At 37.3% G+C, this 25,476-nt stretch overlaps 1 protein-coding gene across 1 annotated transcript in view; it reads right to left on the reverse strand.

Moving 5' to 3' along the window:
- TENM3 (teneurin transmembrane protein 3) overlaps nt 1–25,476 on the reverse strand; it is a 347,191-nt gene that overhangs the window by 127,640 nt on the left and 194,075 nt on the right. The window contains exons 5-6 of the mRNA XM_084205259.1: nt 5,058–5,295; nt 58–150 (exon numbers count right to left, since the gene is read on the reverse strand). Coding sequence (XP_084061385.1) covers nt 58–150; nt 5,058–5,295 — 331 coding nt within the window. The remainder of the gene's footprint in view (nt 1–57; nt 151–5,057; nt 5,296–25,476) is intronic.

A 25,476-nucleotide genomic window follows, 5' to 3' on the forward strand; every position in this document is an offset into this window, starting at 1 on the left:
ACACTTTGTCTTCTGTGTCAATAGTTAGCATCATGCAAACACTGAAGAGTCACATACCCATAACTGCTATCGTGATATGTTGGAGAAAACACATCCATCTCTATAAGGTTGTCATGACCATTTGCAAGGACTGCTTGACTTTCTAATTCTCTATACATAAAGATACAAAAAAATGAAATTAGAGGTGCAAGTTCAAATTAAAGAACGGGATGATCCCACAAAAAAGAATATACTAATTCTGTTGTGTAACTTTGTGCAAAACTGAATGTGGGATTTATCAGCCTTCCATGCTGTCCTCTGAACGACATGCTGGATTGTAACCTGAAGACACAGTGTTATAAGGCTACCTTTAGGTGGTCATTACCCTTTGGTGATACCTTATGTGCAAGTCCTTGAATAAAATTCTTGACTGCTGCCTGTGGCAAGGCAGGCTTAAAGACTGAGCAGTGCTTAGTGGGGGATGTTTACTTGATGAGGCTGGACCAGAGATGAAGTAATAAAACTGAACTGAGACTATTAAAAGACAGTCTCTTGCCGGCTATCTGGCACAGCCAGCCAGCAAGAAAAATATGCAGAGAGCTGGCTACCAGAGTGAATGGGGATCTCACATTCTGCAATGACAATGCACAGCAGCAGGAGAGGCGAAAGAAGCACCAGAGCCTCTGGTTCTCTCAGGGAATAGTGAGGAAATGAGGGGGAGAAATTAAGTAAGCCACTATTATTTTGTTTAGAACCGTCTACTTCTTTTGTCCTATCTAAAACAGAGAATGATTAATGTGGGGAAAAAATACTTGGGTCCATTCTTACTTCAATGACTGTGTACCTCTGAAAACAGGGATGATAAACTCAAGGAACACCGCAAATGCTACAAAATTCTGGACTATTGGTGCTTGCCTAAGAGCCAGGGGACAAAATACACAGCATGATCAAATTCCAAGTACTTATGATGACAGCAAGGGATATTTGAGGAGGAAAGATGCCAGAGGGATCAAGCAAAAATCTAAAGTAAGACACTACTGACATCAAAGAAAGCTTATAAGCATATGGGCTTGGTGTTTTAGGATTCAAACAGATGCTCAGTGAGAACCTGACAGAGAGAGTATGTCAGAAGAAAACAGAACTTTTTTGACTTTAGTATTTGAAAACAATATTTAATTTCTAGTGTCTGTATATAATGATCCCATAATTATGGCATGTCAATTTTTCAAATGCACTCATGCTGTCAGCAATCTAAGCAGAGTCCTGTTTCTTCAACTTGCAGATCAGCAATGTGAGCACAGTGCTTAACAGGGTCTTCAGAAGAGCAGGACTTGAACTCCACCCCCAGTTTCTGCCTTTATTTTGTACCATGCACCTTCTCAATAGAAGTAACATCTCTAATCAACTCCATGTATGAAAACCTGGAAGACTTACAGATCAGAACAATTTGAATTTGATTAAACCAGGCACTGTTTTAGTGGGTGGAGTGTGTAAAATAGGTGGCTTGAGCAGACCTTAACCTCCAGCAACACTGTGCTTTTGCAGACAATCAATCAGCCTCTACACAAATTGATTTAAAACTTCCCTGGAAACTATCAACACCTGTTCCACACCTTAATCAATATTGAAGGCAATTAGATAACTGGCAGTCCACCTCAATAATGACATATGTGTATGTTTATCACACTTTAAGAATTTCTCAAGTCTTCACATTCTAAAATGAACTTTGAATAAAGTGTACAGAACAGTTTTGAAGTAACACATTCCAGGAAATATTTTGTCAATACTATTTCTGAGGTATTCCAGTACTCTAATTAAGTTCCTCAAAATATTAAAGTATTTTCTAGTCATCAAGTATTTCTTCAACCAATTTCTTCTTTTTTTCTTGGTAAAATAAGTAGCTAAGTAGTTGAATACCGTAATGTTCCTACGACTCTACTTTTAATACAAAGTGGTAAGAGAAGACTCAGCAGTACCTGTATACACTATGAAACATGCTAGTTTCTTGGCTAGTTTCTATAAAAAATTCACAGTCCATCATACAAAATGCAGCCATCTTTCTAATGAGGTACTTTTTGCAGCAATCTAGTAAGAAAAAGCAAAGCTCTTCTTTGATTCACTGGCACGTTAGCACAGATTCAGAATAAAGTTACATAATATTCTCAGAGACTTAATCCTTGACTGGAATGCGTACATTTCCCCTTACCAAAAAAGTGATCTTTTACATTCAATGACTGAAATTAATGAAATACTTCCAAGGAAATGCGCTAAGAGATGCTACCAGCTTATTTTTATCAACAAATGTATGAGTTCTAACATACTTTTCCTTGTGCATCTCTAACATTTATAATTGACTGTGCATTAGAAAAATTCTGCACATTCAAATATTTAACAGAGAGAGCATTTAAAGAAGTGATTTACTATGTATTTTTAAATATCAGTAATTTCAATCCTACTAGAACTCAAAGTCATGAGAATGTTACTACTGATACTGGTAATCAAGAAATTATTACTAGAACTAGTAGCTGAATAAAAACTTAAAGCTCAGTGATAACATAAACCCCACTAATATTTAATTACTAAATGATGTTTTATCATATTCAGACATCTGACATGTAGTCATTTATTTACACGACTCTGGCTGTCCAACCAGTAATTCAAAGAACAAAGTGGAAAGATTTTAATTTCTTCAGAAGTTCATATTATTCTCCAGTGCTGGCTCCTCCAGCAGATCTATTGGCTCTACAAATGAACCTAACTTACATCTGGCTTGCGAACGGTCAAATAGTAAAGATCATTAAATGTTCAATGAAAGGTCCTGCAGTCTGCAGGAAACCTACAGGAAATATTCTTCTATTGTCTTGGGTTTTTTTGTTAATGTAGATTTTACTGAGCCCAAATAGAGGAAAGACAATTTCTACCTCTGCTTGGCAATCTCACTGTCATTTAAAGAGGCATCAAAGATTAAAGAAGCATTCACATAATTCAATTCATTCAAGTTACAGTTTTAGGTCCTCATAAACATTTAAGCAAAGAATTTTTATATTAAAAAAAATGTGAATTCGAGTTTCTGTTGGACATCATTGATCTGTAACCTCACAGTTCATCTTTTCAGCCAGTAACAGCAATGTTTCACACAAATCCATTAGTTCTTGTTGATAGCACTTTGCACAGAGCCAAACTGCCATATATCCTATTAAAAACAAACTGAATCCAATATTATGGAATATATATCTTTTGAAATCACTTTCACTACTACTGCAGAGTGATAGGGACTAAAACCTCCCCCAAGCTTTGCAAATACATCCCTCTCTCCTACGTGCACATACACAAAGCCAGCCAATTCACTGCCCAGTTATACCTGACAGCAAGCTGTATGTCATTTTTACGCCACCCATCATCAGTATGAGCCTATAGAGCTAGAAAGATAGTTGTATATATAGGCTGACATTCACATTCTCTACCTCTAAATGGCTGTCATCTAAGTCAAAATTAAAAAAAAAAGAGAGAAGAAAAAAAAGCCCCAACAATAAGCATAAACTAAAATATTGCCAAAGAGGACATAAACTTTTTTTAGTCCAAGAAAAGGGTGAAGGAAGAGACCTATCACAAAGTTGTTAATACAATTGACACTGAGCCTGAAAATCACACTCAGTAGGGAATCTTAACCAAAAGGGGAAAAATCAATGACAAATAAGATAGGTTCTACACCTTCAGAGTTCCAACCAAGTAAGACTATTAGAAAAACCAAAGTAGTAGGGCTCTATCAGTTTTTACATGAAATTTTTAAATTTTACCTCATTCACAAGTGTTCAAAATTTGAACATGCAAAATACCCTTAGGTTTTCATCAGAAATGTTTAAAAGATGAAAAGACTTCACTGCAAAAAATGCTTAAGGTTTAATGGAAGTGGCATTCTCATTCAAGTAGTCCTACACATTTATAAAGACAATAAAAACATATATGGCAATAGGAGCAAACATCAAAGACTCTACCCATCTACTTAAGATTAACTACTATCAGGAAAACATCAAACATCTTTCTCCCCACTACAAACTTATTTGTTCTATAAGAAAATTTTTTCTTAAAGCATGAAACTGAATATGACGATGAATCTCTTCAGTGCCATGCTGTTCCACAGCGCTTATGTCTCAAACAGCACAGGAGAGTCCAAGAAAACTAAGAGAAGGAATACCATTCCAAACCATCTAACAGAGGAGCTGCCTGAAACATCTATGGCAACAAAAACGACTTAAAAGAGAATCTTAAAGTCAGGTATGTTTTAAATTGGTCAAAATCATGTTTACTTTGCTATAAAACATAATTTAAAGGGATTCAAAGAATAAACTGAAGGGATTTCAGAAACATCTTCAAGAATTACTGTCAACTTTAATATAGTAATAAATGCTCAGTTTAATAACTAAATTGGAATATTATGACTTTCCTTAATAAAAAATTAGTGCTGATTGAGTGTTACATGAGTACTAATTAATCACTGTAGGTAAATTCAGCTCTGTGCCAATAAGTCCAATCAAAATTTTTATAGACTATTCTGCATCTAAAAAAGCTAGTGTCACTCTTCATATTAGCTGCTTCTTTCCTAGAGGCAGTTATCAATGATAAATTTATCATTACACCGAAACTCAGTTCTTTTGTCTTACCAAATCCTAGCATCTTTAAAAATACCTAGCTTCACATAAGTACTTCCTAAAGGTACCAAGTATAAGAGGTAAAAACGATTACAGAATGTTATTTGACGTTTGATCTGCGTGACAATACATATTTGACACATTTCTGGCAAGCAAGGCAAGAAATTTCTTTAAACAGGCAAAAGTCAGACAGGTTATGAACAGGAAGGGAAACGCTTGTCTGGAAAAATTAATATACTCTAATTACTCTGGAATAGGACTGTGAGGGAGGAGAGTGTCACTGAGCATTTTAGAGAGAGAACATATTTTTCAGGACTGAAAACTTTCCAGTCTTCCTTGCTGAATGAGGGGAAGTATTAGCTGCGGGTCAATTTTCATTAAGTTACATGTTTTCTTTAGCACAGTCTGTAGCAGTACCTAAGTAATTACCTGCTTTCCAGTGGTGCATTACTGCCAAGCACCCAGCTGTCCTGCAGCTGGACTGACTCAGGTGTGGTTTGCAGCTCGGCGGGCAAAGCAGCCGGCGGGGCCGGACTCTGATTCCTCCTATTTGTCAGTGAGTTTCTGTTAAGTGAGGTGATGGATGGGTGATGCTGTGCTGAATGTTGCTTGTGAGAAGGTGGCAAAGGCTGCAGGGTCGACTGGCCTTGGTTATTTGGAGGTTGTTCTAAGAAGAAAGAAAATTAAAGTTTGTTATACATCTTGGCATTTGCTACAACCAAAGCAGAATGAGAATTCAATATAATCCTATCGTCTAATATATTTGCATATTATTCTATTAGCAGACATTCAGTGACATTCTGTAAGAGCAAGTTTACCCTTGATACACCAAGTTCTAATTAATACACAACAGATGGTAAAATTGCTTTTGGTTTTAATTTGTTTCAGTTTTTTTTTTTTAATCTGGTTTTATTAACACCTACAGAAAATAGCATCTGACAGATCCCCTAATGCGCCTTTAGACTTCAGCTTTTTTTAACAAACCAACCCTGAAATTAAATGGGTAATTTCAGTAGAACACAAAGGTTTTCAAAATGCATATAATCCCTATAATTATTTAATGGAGATTTTAAGCTTTATTTAACTGCAATAAATTATTACAAGCTAGTTGCTAAACAGCAGTAGACTACTCTAGTTTAGTGCATTTCAAATAAGGCAGATCTGCACTATGATCTGCTAATAGATGCTAAGTATTCTTTAGCAGAAGGTCACTCTGTGAAGCAGATGTTGCTTCATGGATATTTAACAGACTGATTCACATCTGATTACAACGTCAGAAGACTCATATACTTAATGACCGTCACATCCATTAGAACACACACAGAACAGATTTTCCAATTTCACACCATGCAATATAAATACAGCTTGGAGGAAGTCACAGGTGATAAGAGAGTCAGGCCATCAAAACTAAAGGAAATATTTTCTGACTTAAGCAAAGCACACAACACCCATAAAGCTTAAACTCAAAATCTCAAAACAGCAAAACCTGCAAATACCTCCATCAATGTTGGGTTTTAGCAATCTGTTCCATAAAATCATTGTCAAATAAGTAATAAATATAAGACAAACATTTTATAACACAATGCACACAAAACTAACTCCTAAACATGTAACACTTAACAATTATGCAATTAAAATTTCAATCTATTTCTTACACTAATGCAGCAGAACGTACTTCATAATATAAATGCAAGTGTTAAGCAGAGCAGGAGATACAGGACATGCACTTTTCTCACAGCGCAAAAGTTGCAGGTAGTTTTTTAATTAGTTGTTTGATTTCCATAAGCAATTCCCTTTTGGAACTGGTTATAATTGCAAATTGTTACAAACTCAATAATAAAACTCTGGTACAGAGAACACAGGAAAAGTATTTCTGTTGAAACAGATGCTTCCAATAACTTACAGGTGACTGCTACCAAATTAACTGTGAGCAATTTCCAAGGTTGTGAACATAAGACAACAGGAAAGTGTTAGGAAATAGACTTAAACAGAAAAAACCAAGTCTTAGGAATAATTTCCTTTCGGAGAACAGCATTCTTCTTTCCAGTGATTTTGTGTGGTCAACATGACTTTTGTTGCAAACAACATCAATGCTGAATCTCTCATTAAAAGAATAACAGCATTTATACTGCTAGTGAGGTTTTCAACACCAAATCCCTAATGCATTAATGAAAAATTCCAGTCCAGGTAGGATACAACTGATAAGCTTTATCTTCACTAACAGTGACACAAAGGCTGTCACTGCATGTGATTACTGTCAAGGGCTTTAAGCCACATTTCAACAAGCCAGCTAAAGAAAGTTAACAGACCAACACTAGAGCAAAGAATTTTTCCCATATCTACTTAAAATTTTATCTGATTTAGATAACAAGCTATTTATCAGCTGGTGCAAAATTAACTGTGGCCTTATATTTTGTAATACATAGGTGCATATGTGTATAAAAAATTATATATGTGCACGTGTCTGTTTAAGTATTTGGACACAAGTATATGCAAATATACCCATATAAATTATTAATTAAACAAATTAATTACAAAAATTACAGAAAAACGGCAGGTGGAATGAAGTAATTCACGTTAGTTTATTTTAATAGGATAGATAAATTAATTAAAGTTGTTCTTAGGATCAGACTTTTCTTTTTTCTTCCCCTTTTTGACTCTCCTACCAGCCTCGCCTTTTCAGACAGTTTTGCCATGATTAGTGCAAAACCCTCTTTCACTGCAGCTCCTACTAGCTGAAATGTTATCCTGACATCCCTCTTGTTCATTAATTTCTCTTCTCATTTACAGTCTCTGCTGAAAATCAGTCTTTCAGTCTATCATTTTTAGTACTAAAGGTCTTGCAGCATTTTCTGCTAAAGACAAAGTAGAGGACTGATCATCATTGTTCTCTTGCACAGAGGAGGGTGTGAGCACCAGCCTTGTCTCAGGTAGATGTCACACCTTCCCACACACTCTACCCTGTGAGGAAGATGGATAGTGAAGGTTCTGTAAAGGGAATTTGTACACTCCATAAATGCACAGATTTAATAATTACTCTGAAATTACACTGGAAGAATGAAATTGGATTACTCAGACCATAGGCCAGCTACACAGGCCACTATTTGGGATTTAGATTATTTCCCTATAAATTTACTGTGAACCAAAAGGCCCTTCTGCTATATAACATACAAACATTACTGACACTGAAGATGCAGAGGAACATATAAAAGAAATTAAGAGAGGCTAGAAGGGAGCCTGAAGGCCATCCAAGTGTGATTTTGCAAAGATCACTTGTCTTCCAATCCCATTTTCTCTTCACAGAACGTTGACAAGTGACATTTTCTTGTGTCTGAGGGTGGCTTCACTTGGCAAGGAATCTACAGCTTCCTCAAAATCAAAAATGCCTGAAAAATCTGGAATGATTTATTTCTTTTCTAATTGTGCAAAAGCTACAGGTAGAGTTGCATTTAACAAGGTTAGATTTTCCATAAATCAAGAGAGCTAAAATCTATACTCCTCTAAATTTACTCAGTCCTACACTGTCATTCTGAATGAGAGATCACTAAGGACTGCTTTTTGGATCTTTTCTCCAACCTGCCAGATTTCTCCAATACACAGTTCTTCTCATTGCTGCACAATTTCTAACAAAACCCTAATGGTGCACCACTGATTTGTGAGGAATAATCATCACAATAGTCATGTTTTGAATGCCATTCTTAAGCTGGAGCCAGATTTCCTTTTTTACTCTTTTACAGAGTGAAGAGTGAAAGAACAGCTTTCAGTATTCCTGAGGCTTTCACATAAAGCTATCAGTCTTATGGAGTAAGAACCTCTCAACATCCCTGTGACACTGAAAATATTCTCATTGCACATGCAGGGAAACTGAGGCATGTATGTTAAGTGATTCACACTGCTCTCCTGAGAAATCAGCATTACTGCCAGAATAGTTTCAGTTTTCTTGCTTTTCCTACTTAACAAGTTTATAAGGAGAGTGGGATGACACAATATATACTTCATAAACTCTGCAGTACTGGACACTACTCCCTGTAATAACAGCCCTCCATGTGCTGCAATATCAAGTGTCAAGACCCAGTAACTTCTCTGTCCTCCCTATCAACCACTGGAGTCCTAGAGGGAAATACATCTTCCCTTGCTTATTGAGAAGACAGCAGCCCTGGGACTTGGCCAGCTCCCTCACAACAAACCACTTATTAGAAGAAAAAGCATTCGAATCTGATAAAGTACAATTGGGTTGAAATGCTTAAAAACTATTCCAGAGAGGTACAGTTGCTTTGCTTTAAATTGGATTTTAAAAGCTATCTTAATTGATTTAATCTAAATGGGAATGCCTAATTTACACTAAAATTAAGCAGATATGGATAGGTACAGGTAGGCTTACATCTAAAGATGTAAAGTTTTAATTATAACGTTCCTGTTTGGTTTAGACCTTAATGACTGTAGAGTGATCCCATTCATCTTAAAGAGAAGATTTCTGCAGCAAGAAGCAAACGTAAACTGGCCCAGCAACCAATCTGTCAAAGTTCTTCAGGTGCAACAAACAAACCCCACACTTTTAAGGCATTTGTTGAGTAAGTCAACATCAGATAATTATGTGTGTGAACATATGCACAGAACTCAGAAAAGTCAAAAGAAATTGGGTAGAAGGCTGTCTTACTACAGTTACATTATTTTTTTTCAAAACATATTTAAATTGTTATTTACCCTGGGGAATCACAGTGAAGAAAAGCAGCCATTTCAATTGCAGAGGAAAATTATATGCAGTTCTGTAGCCCTTCACAAAACCTTTTCGTCTTTTATTTTTCAAAAAGTATTCTACATTTAATTAATTTTATCATTTAATTGTTACAGAATTTGAACAACATAGGAAGGAGAGACATTTATGATACCTACAGCCATGTGGGGGAAAGGGCCTAATTCAGTGGCAGAAAAGCAGACCAAGTACCCATGAAAAAAAGTCAATTGTTTCATATTTTGTGTCTTTCTATAACAGATAGATCATTGAGACCTGTCAGCTAGCTAGTCATCTAAGAAAAAGAGAAGTGATTTCCATTTGATAAGGATTAGGCTTTTAAACAGTGTATAACTAATGTGAACTTAGAGTTCCCATGACAAACACAAAAGCAAAGTCTTCCATTATGATATAAACATTTCAAATGTGAACAAAATGTTATTCAATAGCTATATCTATGAGAGTCGTAACTGTTTCTGGTCAGGCTGCTCCTTTTCTCTTCTCTCTTTAGAAAAGCCTCTGCCATGGTAAAGGCAATATCCATGACACATACTAGATGTAAAAATCGGAAGTAGACTGAATGTTTTAGAAAACGCATGAAATGTTTAGAAAACTTAAAAAAGAATACAACCTTTTGTATGCAGGTCACTGGTCCCTGATCTGCTAGGTCTTGATTGCTAGCAGTAAAAATAATTTCTATAGGACCTGGTTTGATTTCCTCAATAAAACCCTTCAATGGACTTGAAATTTTACCAAATTGACATATGGTCATATCTCCAAAAGTACTGTAAGCAGTAGTGGGATTTACCTCAGAAGTCCCTGCAAATTGAAAAGAGTGGGTATTTTGGCTTAATTATTCCCAGAGCTCCCAAAGGAACTCTTTTTTAAGTTCCTGCTTACAGAGGGGTAAGACAGGCCACCTGCACCGCTATGGCCACGGCTTCAGGGATCCTGAGGGCAAGTAAAACCAATCATTCCACAAGTCTCTGGTCTGGGAGCACCTTCCATGAGAAGACACATTTAATTAATGAAAACATAAAGAAGGTTATGTGTTCAGAAAAAAAATTGAGTATTTAAGTGTTCATTTGCAATTAGGCAGATCTGCCTTTTGAATGAACCACTGCTTCTGTTCAGTTTTTCCTGCCAGGGTGTGTGAGGCTCAAAGCTCCCTTTTTGATAATTTACTACAAGCCATAGGGGTAATTTAAAACAAGTTGCTGTATGTGCTTATTTTGTGGTTAATCACAAGTATTTGCTTAGTCTTATTCATATCCAAATTTGCTCTGCTCTGCCAAATGCTTTAAGGATCCAAGCCACACACTCAATCTAGGGACTGTGGTGACAGACTGCCTACCATCAGAGGAGTCCTTTCACTCTGATTCGCTGTCAGCTTGCCCATCCTTTTCTGCTTGGTTTATACCTAATGGACATAGATATGGAAACAGAATTAACCTGCAGCCACTGCTGCTGACTTCCTCTGTGCTTCATACATGGTGACAAGCATAAGGAGAAGTGACAAGGACACTTTGATCTAGATATGCACCTTGTGTGTGTGTGTATACTATTATAATATAAAGGGGGCAAAAGTCAAACAAGTAGCTTGATCAAAGTGGGCCAGTGTTTGTCTCATCAGTACAATGCCTGTAGGGTCTGAAAACCTGTCAAGGTATCTGGGACTGAGAAACTATCAGTGAATTTAATGCAGAATAAGCTCTGAAAGATTGCATTGCCTTGCTCATGATTCTGAATTTTGGAGAAATAATAAAGAAAACCGTAACGTTGCCATTTTTCTTTAGATTGCAACACGACTTTACTTTTTATAGAGAGATAAAGACTTCTGTCCTGAAAGAGAAGAAAGACTTATTTGACTGTGGAGAAACTCAAAATGATCCCATGGTTCTCATGTGGTGTCTGTCTAAGACCAGATGATGAGTGGTGAGAAATAGCTGGAACTCCCTGGAGGGCAGTAGGAGTCCCTAACATGCAACATGGCTGTATAAACCACAAAGTACATGTTGATAATTTCCCACACACTATAAGGATACTGTTCTTTACCAGTTAAATACACACAGGAAGACAAAGAAACAAGTAATTCAAAATTACTGCAAACTTTAGGAACTGAAGAAAAAATACTTTGATCAATGTCTTTCAGCTGTGTTATCTACAGAAGCATAATACTTCCAGTTAAAGGTACACTTGTAACTTCATCTTTCTATTTCACATCTACTGAGCATAATATTTTCCCTCGACATGTTCATACTGATAATACCTCTGCATTCTCAGCTGTTTCATAATTCAGCTCTCCCTAATGTTTTATAACCTTGCTGCAGAAATAGGATAGGAAGCACCAGTTACTAATCTATTCCCAAAAACTTTGTAAAGAATATTAACTGAGCTTTAAACTTACTTGAAAGGCACATTTTTTTGACCCTGGTATTTTTAGAATAAACAAGCTGAAAAGCTGTACCCTATATGATATGTGACCCTATGAAGATAGATAACATAACTTTCTATTTTATGACATTTACTTTGAAAATCTGATTAAGATAGATGTCTCCAATTTGTTATTCTTCAATGTCATGTTGTCATAGTTCCCATCAGCAAGATGCTTTAAAGCCTTTCGATTAATATTGTATGCCAGAACTGAAATTACATCCTTTGTCGTTTAGTTCTTAATGGTGCAAGTGATATCTATCAAGTAGTGTTTTATGAAGCATGTGTGATTTTTATTACAGGCTGTTTTCACAAATCTTCTTTAGGTCTCATAAAGACTGTTCATGGTTCACAACAAATATGCCTTGCATTTAAAATCATGCCAATTCTCAATGGAAAATAAACCTTGGATTTTTCAGTAGGGTTTATCAAGAGAACAAAACTCTTACTTAATTTAAATCTGTATATAATCACCTTAATTAGCAAAGCAAAAATACTACTGTAAGCCCCTCCACTTTGCATGAGAACTCTAGAGTAAAAAAAACCCTTCGAACAACAAAAAATGCAATAATGTTTTAGTTTCATAAGTAAAGGGTTACATTTGCCAAATATTCTAAAAGCCCTGAAATAAATTTAAAATAAAGATGGCACACAGGTAGAACAGAAGAGGCAACATTCCCCTGTAATCCAAGTGCAACAAGGATCTTAATTTGCAGCATCCACATTTGTAAAACAAGAGGCATATAATCAAATGTCTACAAATTACTGGAAACCAGATAGTTAGGGGCAGCTGAGAAGGAATCTTAAGGCTGGCTGTATTTGGTCAACCTGCCATTTAAGCAAAAATTTGCAAAGTCAATAAAACTTAGGCCTTAGATGACACACGAGCAAAATGTATTTTTTCTAGTATGTTTTTGTCCAAAGACTTTCTCTTGTTACCTAATAGAGTAAGGCAAATACACTGCAGGAAGAAATCCTGCTCATTGAGAAGAAAGTGGGCATTTCTTCCACAGGTGATGGTGGAGGGAAAAATGGCAGGATTTACTTCTGAAAGGTTTATTAAATGTTGTTTCTACTCTCTGTTGTTCACTGTGGGAACGGAACCAGCTCACTTTTAAAGCATTTTTTTCCATTAGCTGGAATCGATTCTCAAAGCATTCCAACATAAACACCTCCATCCTGCAACCACTCCATTAACCCCTTCAATACATATGTAACACACAGTCAATATTATGGCAGGCAAAATCTGTTTAATTTAACTACCATAAAGAGATAATGTCTTCTTATCTGGTACCTATATAAGGGCCCAGCTAACAAAAAGTAGCTACAAAAGCATGTGGGGTGAAAGAGGTCAGATTTGGAGAACAAATACCACCTGGATCGAGGAAAACCACAAATGTTTCCATGCTTAAGGCAGTCATTTGAAGTAACAAAGTAAATTGGACTGCGCTGGTTTTCAACTGAACTGTGGAAGCTTAATCACCTTATGAAAGCTGAACCTGAGATATATATTTCAGCTTCAGTGAAAAAGCACTAGTGAAACTAGTTCAAGAAACAATCTTCCTAATAGTGGCCTCTTTATCCCCAGAGGGATTTAAGAAGAAAGATGAAAAAAGAAAAAATAAGAAACACTGCTAAAGTAAATTGAAATTTAACCTGCTGGGGTAACATACTTAGGATTTTGCTTTACAAGAAAATGAAATAAAACAGAGGATATAAAACCCAGAATGGCAGCTATGCACACAGGATGAATGAGAAGCAATAGTGTACTTCCAATCCTGCTCTTGTATTACACAAGTGCCATCTCCTTCCACCCCAACCTAACCCACACAGTAGTTAGCAGGGATACTAACAGGCATTTATTTATATTCTTTTTTTAGGACCAAGGTCTGTAAAACCAAACAAAATCCTCCACTGGTAAAATGTCACTGACTTATTTCCAACAATTTACCTGGATATAAAACTGGGAAAAGTTGGTATCACACTGTGAGAAATGAGAAAAGCTTGCTCACTTGAGACACAAAAATGATACTCAGCTTATATTATCCAGAGATTCAAAATATAATAATGCAGTCTTCAGTGGTGTGCTCCTGGCCTGGCTTCTCCACAGTGGGGTTCAGATGCATGACTGTGGGCTTGGGGCTTTTTCCCTCCACCGGGGGGGAAAAGCCCAAGCAGTCTCCTAGACAAATAGTCTGCGACAAGGGGGATCACCAAGACCACAGGCTTTGCTTAGTCATGTTTTTTTCTAATCAGAGCAGATCTATCTTCATCTTCATAAATTAAAACATCTTTCATTCTTATTTAGAATCTGAAGTGAGAAAGTTATGCAATTATTGTTGGCTTCATACAATCTTCTTTGCTGCTAACTCATGAAAATTGGTGGAGAAACGTTTTCAGTTAACAAATTGAAGGTTAACTCATTAATCAGAGAATTGAGGTTTCCATTGAAAGAAAACAAAACATGAAACAAAAATGGAGAAGTCCAGCTGGAAGACTTTGTACAATGATAAAAATTCAGCTTTCCAAAATGGTGAAAGGGGACTGGAATTAATTTGAAAAACCTCGAAGTAGCCAAAACCTGCCTGTAAAACACAAGTGAAATGATTCAGAGTATGCCATTTCCCACTTTGCTCACCCTGAACCTTATGTTTATACCAAATACAGACAGACACTTAATTTTGACTGCAAAAATTGTGATTTATAAATAAATGTCAAAAAGTAGAACCATGCTTCAGCTGTAAGCTGGGTAAGTTCTACAATGATTCACAGTGTGTTAATATAAGTACTAATCTCATAGAGTGATTAGCTGGAGTTAAATGCAGTTCCTATTGCAAAGTCTGATGTATGGCTTCTTAATAGATTTCTTAGCATTTTCAAGCGTTAGATAATTTTGGTTCCTATCCAAAATCATTAATCCAGAGTGAGCTATGTACGTTTTCCTTTGTCTTCTGATTTAATTTCTTACCACTTCCAAAAAAAGCAATTTGCCAAAGCTCTTTATTTTAGAAGCATAGTTACTACTGTATAGGTTAAGAAAACCTAAACACTTTAAACTTTTAACCTGAAAAAAGTACACTCACAAGTCATGATTATGTAATGCTTACAGATGACACAACCAGTGCTGCAAAAGCCTGCCTTACTGCCCAATAAATAAAATAGCATCTAAACATTTTTTTCACTACTAAACCTGTCTTTTACTGACATACGGCTGACATTCATGAAGTAGAAGCAAACCCCTAGTCTTCCTCAAATTCAAGAGCCAGAGGAAAAATTCTGCATTAAATAGGTCAACTGAAGTTTTTGTCGTGGACTTGCAATAGTTAATGCCATCCCTTGAAGATTTCACAGATTTACAAATCCAAAAGCAGTTCGAAAGGCTGCTAAAATTAGTTCATTATATGCAATTAAATTCTTTACCAATTTCTGCATGCTCAACCCTTGTCCATACACACAAGGCCACACGAATAAAATCTGTGAAAGATACGCCAGGAATGGAAACACACAAAATAAAACTTCTAAGCAAAAACAGGTGAGTTTGTTTCATCAGATTTGAAAGAACTCAGATAAGAGGGATTCATGTTTTGCTTTGGAGGAAATGAAAACAGAACAGGGGCAGTGACATGAAAAGAAATCCATGGGGGGAAAATGGTAGAATTGCACAGAAAAGGGGTTGAATGAATAATGCACAGAGGAGACCTCACAAAAGTGAAGAGATGAGAGAAAAGTTCTGAGAAAAATGAGAAAGCATACACATTCTCATTAGAAAAATCAAAATAATCAAAATTTTATAGAAAACATAGAAGGGAGATGCTTACTCTGGCTTGACTTTAAAAAAGGAATTTAATCTTGGCCTCTAGAGTCAAAGCAAAAATTCTTACAGACTGCAGCTTGGGCCTTAGAGCAAGAGGGAAATAAAGCAGTAGATCACCAGACGGATTCTTGTCTCCAAATCAATTAATTGATTGGTTATCAAGTATAAGAAATAAGCAGGTTATGAAAGACAGGAAAAGAATAGGGAACCAAGCTTCCAAAATAGCTTTTAAATACTTTTTCTCTTAACTGTGTCAAGGAAGAGAAATGCATAATAGGGGGAGGCCTCCACAGGAGCAAACTAAAGAACTATTGTTCTCTAATGACTTTAAATAAGCTTTTTAGGCTTATATGTGAATTAAAATTTTCCTCTTCCTCCTTATGAAAAAAAAAACCCAACAAAACCGCTCTTGATTTTAGTAAGATATTATTCTATTCTAATGACAATCAAGCCTAGTTAGGTATCAATCAAAGAACAAATCCATTGCAAAAGATTTCTTAAAAGGTATTCTGGGTTTCCAGTACAGCTGCTTCCCTTTTCAGTAGCAAGACTGAGTCATTAACCCTCAAATCAAACCTCAACTTTGAGTTTCTAAGAGTTGAAACAAAAACTACCTGTCAATCTGACTGCCTCGGTTCATGTAGCTTATCAACAGAACTCTCCCCTACCTAGCACAGCATTTTAAGCAAATCTATGAATTCAGAAGTGTAAGTGGACATGGAGAGTGATTTAATTAGACATTTTTATGTGCTCACTATTTGTTTTGTGTGTTCTGTAAAGGACAGCAATATGCTGAACAGTTTAAGTAGACTGTATTTTAATTAATGATAATAAACAATTTTGTTCAATATTAAACAAAAAGTTGGGGGCAAAAGTTCGCAATTTTAAAAAGAATTTATAAAACACAGAAAAATGAGAAAATCAGGTTTTTTAACACTTAAATTCTATATATATTTTCCACAAATGACTGTAGGCTTGTCTTTCCTATATGTATTTTCATTACAGCCTAGTTGTGTACAACACAAAGCTACGAAGTTTCCAGCAGATGATCTTTCACATCAGTTTCCAGCTAACTTTTACAGTTTCTTGCCTCAACCAAGCTCCTTAAAAAAACATGGCTGATTAATGTCCTAGTAAGCTCTTCCTTTTAATAACACTGCTGTAGTTCTCAGACACTGACAGAACCAGTAAAAGGTAGAGAAATCACAGCTCAGTACTACCCCCTTTGATTTAAATAGCTAACTAGATAGTATACACAAAAAGACCCCAGAAGAGCAGAGCTAAAGTATTTTTTTAAATAAATTTTTGAAACAATTGCAAATACACACAAATAAGCACAAAGAGTATCACCACCATGGTGCAGTGAAACGTGATGAAATCTCCCATATATCATTAGCATATGCAAGCTGAATTAATTCCATGATGCTCCTGACTTCAGCAGCAAAAGAAATGCTGCTACTTCTTCTGGGATAAGCAAAGACTAAAAAAAATGATCCATTACAATTTTATGTTCTTCTGGTAGCATTACCGATTCCACATACTATTTAGGTCTTAAAAGAAAGATTTATCTGAAACCTCCTAATAGTAACCTGCTTTCTACATATGCAGAATTTGTGTTTCAAATTACTTAATGTAGAGGAAGTGTGTAAACTCCCTTTAAACCTAACAGCTGTCATTTCACCCATAACAAATTTGGCAAAAGCATTTCTAGGTATGCTGGGAGAGCACTTGTGAAGACAGCTTGCTCACCATGTAACACTGCTGATTTATGAAGCAAGCTATGCCCCAGTCAAGTGGGACAAGATTTTACACAGGCACAGAGCCAGCACAGATCTGAATGACTGGACTCCCTGAAAGCCTGCTGCCTTCCACTTGTGGGGAAAAACCTCTCTATTTCTAGCATAATCACACCCTCTCCACCTAAACATGTTTCCCAGGTCCATTTTCTGCCTAAACTATCAAATAGGAAAATACCTTTCTTTTGTCTTCTGCTGAAACTGCAACACTGGCGACAAGGAACCCGTGTGTGGGGGTGGTACATGATTGCAAGGGAAACAGATGGTCTCAAGCTGAGAAGTCTGGTATTTAACATGCTTTTATAACTACCACCGGGGGCTAAAACCAAACATTTCAGGAGGAAGAATTGTTTCATGGTAAGATCGCAGCAGAGCATGTCAGGAAATCTCTTTTTTTACTCCTGGCATAGCCAGTGGTGTGATCACAAGCAAGCGAGAGCCTCTATGTCCAGCGGTCTTGCTGCTCCTGAAATCAATTATGTACCCAACAGCTCTTTGCTGCTCCTGAAATGGTAGATGTTCTATGTGTAAATGTCCTCTGCTCCCAGAACAAATTTACAATGAGAAGTGCACAGACAAATGTGTTTGCAGAGAGGTGGAGGAAGAGTAGGCTTTGTGTTCTGCTGAGCGGTGACTCCACACTGCTGCCAGATCGGGGAATGGGAGGGGATACTCAGAACACTAGATTTTTTTTCTGATATAGGTCAAGTTTCCACCACCTGTGGGTAGGGAAGCACATGTAACCCATCCCACCTGCTCCCTACAGAATTCCCTGCAGCCCAGTTTCCTGGCTCCATGCAGGTATTAGTGTGAAAATTTCATCTGCACATCCTTACCCAAGGTGCAAGGTTTCACAGGTTACATGTGGCATTACAGGAGAATGTCCTGTCTTCCACAAAGATAAACCGCCTATCTCACAAACAAGGTAACATTTTTTCATTAAAAGCTACTGGGTCACTTTATAATCTCAGGTGGATTGAATCTATTAGAGATTCACACTTTGGAAATACAACTCGAAAGAAAATAAATACAAACAAACAGAAGACTTCGAGGTACATTAGCTGCAAAAATTATCTCAGAAGCAAATGCTTTTAAGAAGCTGCAAACATGTACAATTAGAAGCGTTTTTGAAAGCTGAAAGCCTAAATAGCTGTCAGCAACTTCACCAGCAAGTGTAAGTTATTTACAGCAGCAAGCAGACAGATTATCAAGATAACAGAAGCACTGATTAATTGTGTAGCCTAAACTGGCAATGAAAACAGGGTAGAGCCCTGCATGTGTGAATATTTATTTTTAAATAGGTATGTTTCAGTTCCAAGATTTCCTCTTTAAGTAGTTATCATTTAATCGTAATCATTGAATCAAATTGCTCTTTTAAAAATTTTTTCAAATGTTTAGGAGTAAAAACCTGACTTTGGAGATAGCCTCCTCAAGACGTTTCAAATCTCTGAGTACCACTGGAATACTGAACCAAAACTAAGAGCTATTTTGAGTTGCTAAAACAGTTACAAAATAAGATGCTTGCATGGCAATATTCTTCCATAACATCACAAGTTTCAAGCATAGATTTCAAGATATTTTATAGTGCTCAGTAAAATTTGGGTGAAGATCTATTGAATTTTGCTAAGTATAGACTTCTTCATGGCACATTACATGCATTACATGCTCTTCTTTAGAGACAAATGGAAAATCTCAGGAGTTTATATTCAGAACCTCTTCTAGCTGTACAGAACATCTGAAAAACACAAAGACTAATTTATCTTTGAAATACATTCTGTATACAGGTTTTGTGTGGAGTCCTACACAAAAAGACACAAAAAGTGCTAAAGGACAAGGTGAATCAAGTCAGTTTGCAGAAGTGACTTGAAGTAAAGCTGGCTTTAGATATTGCTGAACAAGAAAAGTGGCCAGTCCTTTATCACTATACTGACTCATGGATGGTGGCAAGCTCTCTGTGGTGGTGGCTACAGCAATGGAAGCAGGCCAACTGACAGTGGTGGGATACACCCCTCTGGGCTGCTGAATTATGGCGAGATGTTGCTGCTCAGGTAGAGAATGTGATTGTAAAAGTACCTCACAAGATGCTCATGTACCCAAGAATTGGGGCACTGAAGAAAACTGAAAGAATGAACAGATGACCGAACTGCTAGAATTGAAGTGGCTCAGATGGAGCTGGACTGGGATCATAAAGGTGGGTTATTTTTATAGCTTGATGGGCTAATGACACATCAGGACATTTAGGAAGGCATGCAAGAGATAGATGGGTTTGTGGCCGAGGGGAATTGAAGCCATTGCACAGGTTACCCAAGAATGTCAAATACGCCCCATAATCAAACTAGTAATGCAGATAAAGCCTTTTTGGTATAGAGGGTGAAGGCTGAAATATGGGAAAGCCTGGGTAATTATATCACATTACCACAAACCTTTTTAACCATGGTGGAACCTTTTACAATGGTGGAAGTGACACCGTATGGTTGGAAACATACTGTGTGGCCCATGCCATTGGTTGGAATACTCTCCTGGGCCTTGAAAAGCAGGTTTTACGGTCACACACAGCACCCTGGAAGAACTGAATCAGAAAACAGGACTCATTTCCAAAACAATCTCATAGACACATGGCACTGAGGGAGAATATCACATCCCCTATCATGCACCAGACTCTGGTAACAACTCAATGATGATTTATTTGGCATGTTATGGGAATTGTTGTATCTGGAATCCCCTGTTGCTAGCCAAGCTAGGAGCAAGGGGAGGAGTTCACTGTCATGTTAAACCCTATAAACTGGCCCAAAAGGTCCAGGGAAAGAGTGAAACGTATATACAGTTGTAACCCATGATCTGAGCTGTGCTTTATAGAAATTAATTACTAATTACTACTACTACTACTAATTACTAATTATTACTAACTAATAATAATAATAATTAATTATTAATACTATAGGTATTAGCTAACGAAACCAATGAAGGAGAAGCCTTAAAAGAAGCAGTTGCAATGCAACAGTGACCAGACCTGAGTTGCCTTTGGTGCTTAATGCAGCACATCCCCTCTCCCGTCCTGAGTGACCACTAGAACAGATGGAGTGCCAAGTTATGGACTAAAGGAACTCAGAGAACATTTGTGGATATTTATGGACTTTTTACAAACACTTCTCAGGGGTGATCCATAGACCAAAGCAATGGTATCTCTATATTGTATCAAAGGTCCTACACCTGGGCTGTCTCAGGCACTCCTACTTGCTGAGTTGAGAGAAGCCCTGTTGAAAAAGACTTGGGGGTGATAATTGATGAAAAACTCAACAAGACCTGGCAATGAGTGCTTGCAGTCCAGAAAGTCAAGCAAACTCTGGGCTGCATCAAAAGTAGCATGGCCAGCAGGTCAAAGGATGAGATTCTTTCTCTCTACTCTGTTCTGGTGAGATCCCACTTGGAGTGCTGTGTACAGTTATAGTGTCCCCAACATAAGAAGGATGTAGAACTGTTGGAGCAAGTCCAGAGGAGGGCTGGTAAGAGGACTGGAGCACTGAAGACAGGATAAGAAAGCTGAGGCAGTTCAGCCTGGAGAACAGAAGGTCGTGTGGAGACCTCATAGCAGCCTTCCAGTGTGTGAATGAGGCCTAAAGGGAAGCCAGAGAAGGCCTCTTCATCAGGAACTGTAGTGGCAGGACTAGGAGTAATGGGCAAAAATAAAAAGAGGAGAATTTAGGTTAGATAATAGGGAGATTTTTTTTTTATTTTGAGGGTGAGACACCAAAACAGGTTGCTGTGGGAGGCTGTGGATGCCCCAACCCTGGCAGTGCTTGATGCCAATTTGGATAAGGCCTTGAACAACCTGGTCTAGTGGGAGGTGTCCCTGCCCAAGGCACGGGAAATTGGGACTAGATGATCTTTAAGGTCCATTACAACCTCTTAACATTCTATGGTTTTATGATGATTAATGGGGATCATGGTTAATGAGGATGTATTGAAATTTCTGAGACCTGAACATGACTTAAATGGAAAAAGAAGCTGCAAGTTCTGTTGGTTTTGGCCAGGGTAGAGATAGTTTTCTTCACAGTAGCTGGTATGGGACTATGCTTTGATTTGTGCTGGAAACAGTGTTGATAAATCTGTGATATTTTAATCATTACTGGGCAGTGCATACAGAGGCAAGGCCTTTTCTTCTCCTCTCTAAACCCTGCCAGTGAGGAGGCTGGGGGTGCACAAAAATCTGGGAGGGACACAGCTAGGCCAGCTGATCTAAACTGGTCAAAAGGATACTCTATAAAATGGGGTGTCATGCTCAGCATATAAACTACAGGCAAGGCTGGCTGGGAAGCCACTGTTCAGGGACAGGCAGCAGTTGGTTGGTGATGAGCAAAATTATTTTCATTTGCATCACTTGTCTTTCATGGGCTTTACTTATCTTTATCTTTGTTATTTTCCTTTTTATTACAATTTAGTTTTTCTTATTATATTTTATGTCAAGTATTGAACTGCTTGTCTCAACCCACAAGTTTTCTCTATTTTCCTGTTACAAATTCTCTTTCCCCCATCCTGGTGGGATAAGGGAGTAAACACGTGGCTGTGTTGCTGGATGTTTAGTTGCTGGCTGGGGTTAAACCATGACATGCAGCTACCAGCCAGACCTCAATATGCTGGAAGTCTAGATACAAGAAACTTACACCCTTATCCCATGACTCACAATGGATATACTTTCTCTAAAACCCAGCTGGCTAAGGTTGCTGCCATGCAAAAAGTCTACCCTTGGCCAGCAGACAACCACATGGATGAACACGTCCTGGTTTTGACTAGCTCTGACAATAACCTGGGGGGTGAGTCAGACTAGTAGGAAAGTATATAAAATGAAGGCACTTGCAATGCCCCTGGGCCCATGCCTCATTCAAGCTCAGAGGCCTGATATAAATCTTGTTCACTGTTTCCAGTAGGAGCTTTGTAGCTTCTTTAAGTAAACGCTATTTGATTATTATTTATCATGTCTCCAAAACATTAAATTGCAGAAAAAACATCACATCTGCCAGAGGCATGACTCTTGCTTTATGACTATTTATATTCAATCCTTAGCCAAATGTAGGCCATGGGGGCACTACTGAATCTGTCACACTGGGAGAATATCGATGAAAATCGTTTGGGCCATCAAAACAAATGACTCATATACTGAAGTGAGAGATTATGCTGCTTTTCTATAGGAAATCCCAAAAAAGAAATTTGATGGCTGATGAGCTGTTGTGCATGCCAGCGCTGTTTTCTGTAACAGTTACATGTACAGCTAATCTCATGTCAGTTTTCGTAGTCCCAGCTGGTCAATTCATCAGGTACAACAGGATGTGTGAACTCCTCTGACATGATAAACCCTCCAGATACTCCAAATTGCATTGTACTTGGTACAGATCTTGGCTAAACACAGGCAAAGATGCCAGATTTACTCCCTCTACAGTTAGTGCTCAGTAGTTTGTTTAACAGTGAAGGCTTTGGCTAATTCCAGTAGTCTTAAACAGCTTTCTAACAGTTTCTTCTTACTGATAAAAACACAGTAATTCTGGTTACTGGACCTTAAGCTGTAAAAGTCAACCCTAGTATGTTTGTGTGTCTTCTACATCACAAATAACTTTCACTAAACAGAAATGCACTTTGAGTTTTCCAGAACAAAGGAGAACAGCAGACTAGTTTCTATGCAGATGAGTTTATCCCCATTTAAAGTATCCTCACTGTCTATCAATTAGGCCATTTCATTAAAGCCTGAGCTTAACCACATCCACCATTGCTCTACCGCATTTACTTACCTTTTTTTGGTGGAAACAGTGAAACTCACAAACAAGAATCATTCCTGAGCAAATAAAATCTTGCTTGAAAAGTAAACATCAAGAAAGAACATTCAAGAAAGGTACTTTCTAGGTTCAATCTCACTACTACTACTACAGTAAGAAGGTCCCTCTTCACTCCCAATTCTTTTTGCATTCACATAGGAATACAGTGAGGAGCACAGCTCTAGGAAAAGACATCTGCTCCTACAGAATGAAGAACAAATCATATTGTGTTTGATACTTGCAGCACTGTTACAGCTCTTGGAATATGAATATTTAACATCATACTCTAGGTATTTGTGCATATACATACAAACTTACTGTTAACAAAAATTGAAATACATGTCAGAAATACATTTTCTTACTTTATTAATATCTTTTATACTTGTGACATGTCCCTACTGTTTAGTAGCACACAAGTGAGAAGTTACTGTGTCTGGTGCTGCCTGTGACAATTTACATCTCCCTAGGGATAAGGGTGCTAAGCTTTCTTCAAACCACTTATTCTTGGCACCAAAACTGAGCAATTACAGCTATGTCTCACACTTTGTCTTTTAAGGATGTGGCATGTTTATTACTTGCAAGAGGAAAAGGACTCCTACAATGATGTTTTAAAATCTTTGGGTTCAGACTAAAAAGTGCTGTCTATAAAAGACAAAGTTAAATTAGTATACAGCGCCTATCTCTATGGTATATGATCACAAAAACCCCAGGCAGAAAAGTATTCCTTTCTTGTTCTTGCTCTTAGCAGTGCAGAGGTACCATGGAAATTTCAATTAACAGTTTGGAAAAGTTTTCACAAACATTTTGCTTCTGTATTAATAACTACTGGGTTTTGACCTAGGAATTATTATTAAAAATTCAATTGCAAGTATTTGGTGCAATGGCAAGTTGCAATCTTCAAAGCTACAAGAGGAGCTAATGAAAGTTTGCCTGAGACTTTTAACTTGTAAAATCATAGACGTAGTCCCACATCTAACATGTAAATGCAAAAAATCACAGCAGCTTAGAAAAAGACCTCAAAACAACTAGATGCACAGGAGCAATTAAGAAATTGGTCTTCAGCTGCAAAGCAAAACGTAACACTGAATGCATAAAGCTGTCCAGTAAAATATATTCATTGCATCAAATGAAGGATATAATAATTCCAAGTACTTTCCATAAATCTGAAAAGCAATGTAATAGAAAATAAACAGCCAATAAAATATGAACAATTTGAAAAAATAACTCAAGCTATTAGTTCAGAGATACAAAATTGTATTGGTGTCATTAATCAGTTCAAGATTTTCTATTAATGAACAGAAACTACACTCTTGTAAGGTCTTTCCTTTACAAGGTAGTTATTTCTGTAGAGTCAGTGTCTCCGCTTTCTATATACTGAGTAAGGAAACTACAGAAGAAACTATCTACAATTAAAAACATTAAAAGGCCATGCAGATTTGAAGGATTATAATAATGAGAAAACTACTACTTCTTCCCCCCCCCCCGCCCAGTTCTTTATGTGATTCATTGTAAATCTTAATATACCCCAGGTAATTCACATTGTTCTCTTGCACAGAATTTTATTGCACCATGCACCTAATAATGACATACTGAATGAAGATATGGTTGAGAAATATGATAGAGAATTTACTGGACAGATAAACCAATAATATAATCACAAGTAAAATTCTCATGAGTTTCTAAAATATGACAGGAGATGAAAAAAAAAAAGTTACTTTCCTTGTGCCTTAAGAAAAGCAATTTAAATATTGCCCTCCTTCCTTAAAAAAAAAAAAAAAAAATAGCCCCTGTGCAACGAAGTCCCTTAAAAATGCAAACATCTGAGAAAGGAAAAAAAAAGCACAATGACAAATATGCAGACAGAAGCACTCAGACATGTTGAAGACGTTTCCACTAGCATACAAGAGAATAAAACAATACTGAAGAAAGAATGGTGAAAGATGTTTTAAACAAACTTGAGTAAAAAGATCTACATGGGAAGGACAAAGGCACCCGAGAGGAGGCACCTGGAGCAGGTGGGAAGGCAGCACAGAGCCCTCAGACACTGCTGCATAACCAGCTGGGGTCCTGGGAGGTAACTTTTGAATTTATTGCTGGATAGAGTGCAACTGAGCTCTCTCTGAGGACGTGCATTCCTTCAGGGGAGGAAAACACCCTCAGGTGTGATCTCACTTGTGTGTGATGCGAGAGCCACTAAGGCAGTGGTGTGTGTCCAGACAGGTTATTTTTTTTGTGTAAAAAATTCCTTACTGTAGGTAAAATGCTGCAT

This window comes from Fringilla coelebs, assembly GCF_963513975.1.
Source record: "Fringilla coelebs genome assembly, chromosome: 4".
NCBI classification, from domain to species: Eukaryota; Metazoa; Chordata; class Aves; order Passeriformes; family Fringillidae; genus Fringilla; species Fringilla coelebs.